The sequence below is a fragment of the Aplysia californica genome, unplaced genomic scaffold (assembly GCF_000002075.1).
Source record: "Aplysia californica isolate F4 #8 unplaced genomic scaffold, AplCal3.0 scaffold01520, whole genome shotgun sequence".
NCBI classification, from domain to species: domain Eukaryota; kingdom Metazoa; phylum Mollusca; class Gastropoda; order Aplysiida; family Aplysiidae; genus Aplysia; species Aplysia californica.
The window spans coordinates 42,382-43,934 of record NW_004798790.1 but is presented as its reverse complement, the minus strand read 5'-3'; the positions used below and the strand labels follow the sequence as shown (position 1 = coordinate 43,934).

At 40.9% G+C, this 1,553-nt stretch overlaps 1 protein-coding gene across 1 annotated transcript in view; it reads right to left on the bottom strand.

Moving 5' to 3' along the window:
* LOC101857540 overlaps positions 1-1,553 on the bottom strand; it is a gene marked incomplete at both ends in the record, with an annotated part of 22,426 nt that overhangs the window by 6,134 nt on the left and 14,739 nt on the right. The window contains 2 exon segments of the mRNA XM_035973614.1: positions 36-183; positions 1,055-1,161. Coding sequence (XP_035829507.1) covers positions 36-183; positions 1,055-1,161 — 255 coding nt within the window.

The following is a 1,553-nucleotide window of genomic DNA, read 5'->3' as shown; positions in this document are numbered from 1 at the left end:
ACACACACACAGGGGAGCCAGCATCAGCCACTTACTCCACGAGCCGGTGCAGAGAGAAGAGAAACTTTGGCCGGTTGTTCTGCTTGTCTCGCGCCAGCTGCCAGGCCGTGTTGACGTACACCAGGTCCTGGCTACGAGTGTACATGCGGTAGGTGCAACTGTAGCTGCACTCCTTCACCAGAGCTGCCAAGACGATAACATGAGATAAGATAAGGTAAGATAAGATAAGATATGATAAGATAAGATGAGATAAGATAATACTTTATTGTTCCAGATGGAAATTTTTCTTGGCTGAACAGGACCCTAAAAACATGCAGTAGCTGCACTCCTTCACCAAAGCTGCCAAGACGATAAGATAAAATGAGATGAGATGAGATAACTGCACCCCTCTAAACATCTAACCATACAAGAGGAAGGACAAAATACATGATTACACTGCATTCCTGAGCACTGTAAAACTTACTTCTTGTTACATTTCTTTCTTCACACAATGGACAAAATATATTGTAAACTAACTTCTGATTTTTAAAAAAATCCTGAGTCCCTTGTAAAGGAAATGGTACAGCCAAAAGTACATTTCATGCACAGCATTTCAAGAGTAAATATAGCAGTGAGAGAAGTGAGACTCGGAATTATGCTAAGAAAATTACACAGAGATTTTAGCGTAGATACATTGCTATGAGGGATCATTAACCCAATGAACCCGTCGCACAGATATATCGGTGTGCGAGTTATTAATTTGCCCCTGCCCTGAAGCACGGATTTATCTGTGTGTGCTAGTCTGCTATAGAACAATAGTCCGTACAAGGATAAAAAGGGGGAAAATGACATCAAAACGACTTGTAGGTTCGTGATAATCACTGTACAGGTCAAGGTAGCTCAAGGGAGGAGGAACTGGTTTGAATAAAGGAGGCATACGCAGTTCATGGAGTGTGTAGCCATGTTTTTTTCTCTGGAAGCCAGGGGACTGCTTATTTTGGGCTCAGAAGGTCAGGGTTCATTGGGTTAACACAAGATGACAACAGTAATCTGTGAACATGGTTCAGTCACTGACCTTGGTTATGAGTGTAGGCCACATGCTCCAGGTCGTCCTGCAGGATGAAGCAGTAGGGAGACATGCCAATCACCTCGTTGGGCAAATACCCTGTCACCTGGCATGACCTGTAAAATAAACACAAACAAGATGTTTTTATAGTTTTAATAAGTGTTCTACGGCACTTGCAACACAATTAGGTCATGTTAAAGTGCTGAAGATTAGAGGTGTGTGTTACAACTTACAAGAGAGTAACAAACATTAAAACATAGTCTTTTAGTTTCAGTAAGAGTTTTTTTTCTTTTTGTTGTTTTTTTTTATAGTAAGTGTTTTACAGCGCTCGCAACTGTATAAGTCATATGAACGCACTGGACACATTAAATATTTTTGGTACGATAGTAAGGATAAGGAAAGAAAAAGCAGCAGTTCCCTGTTGCAGTTCAGAGACAGTTATGAGCATGACATTGATGAATCAGCTCATTTACAATTCTACTGTGCATAAGAACATGTTAATGTCGCC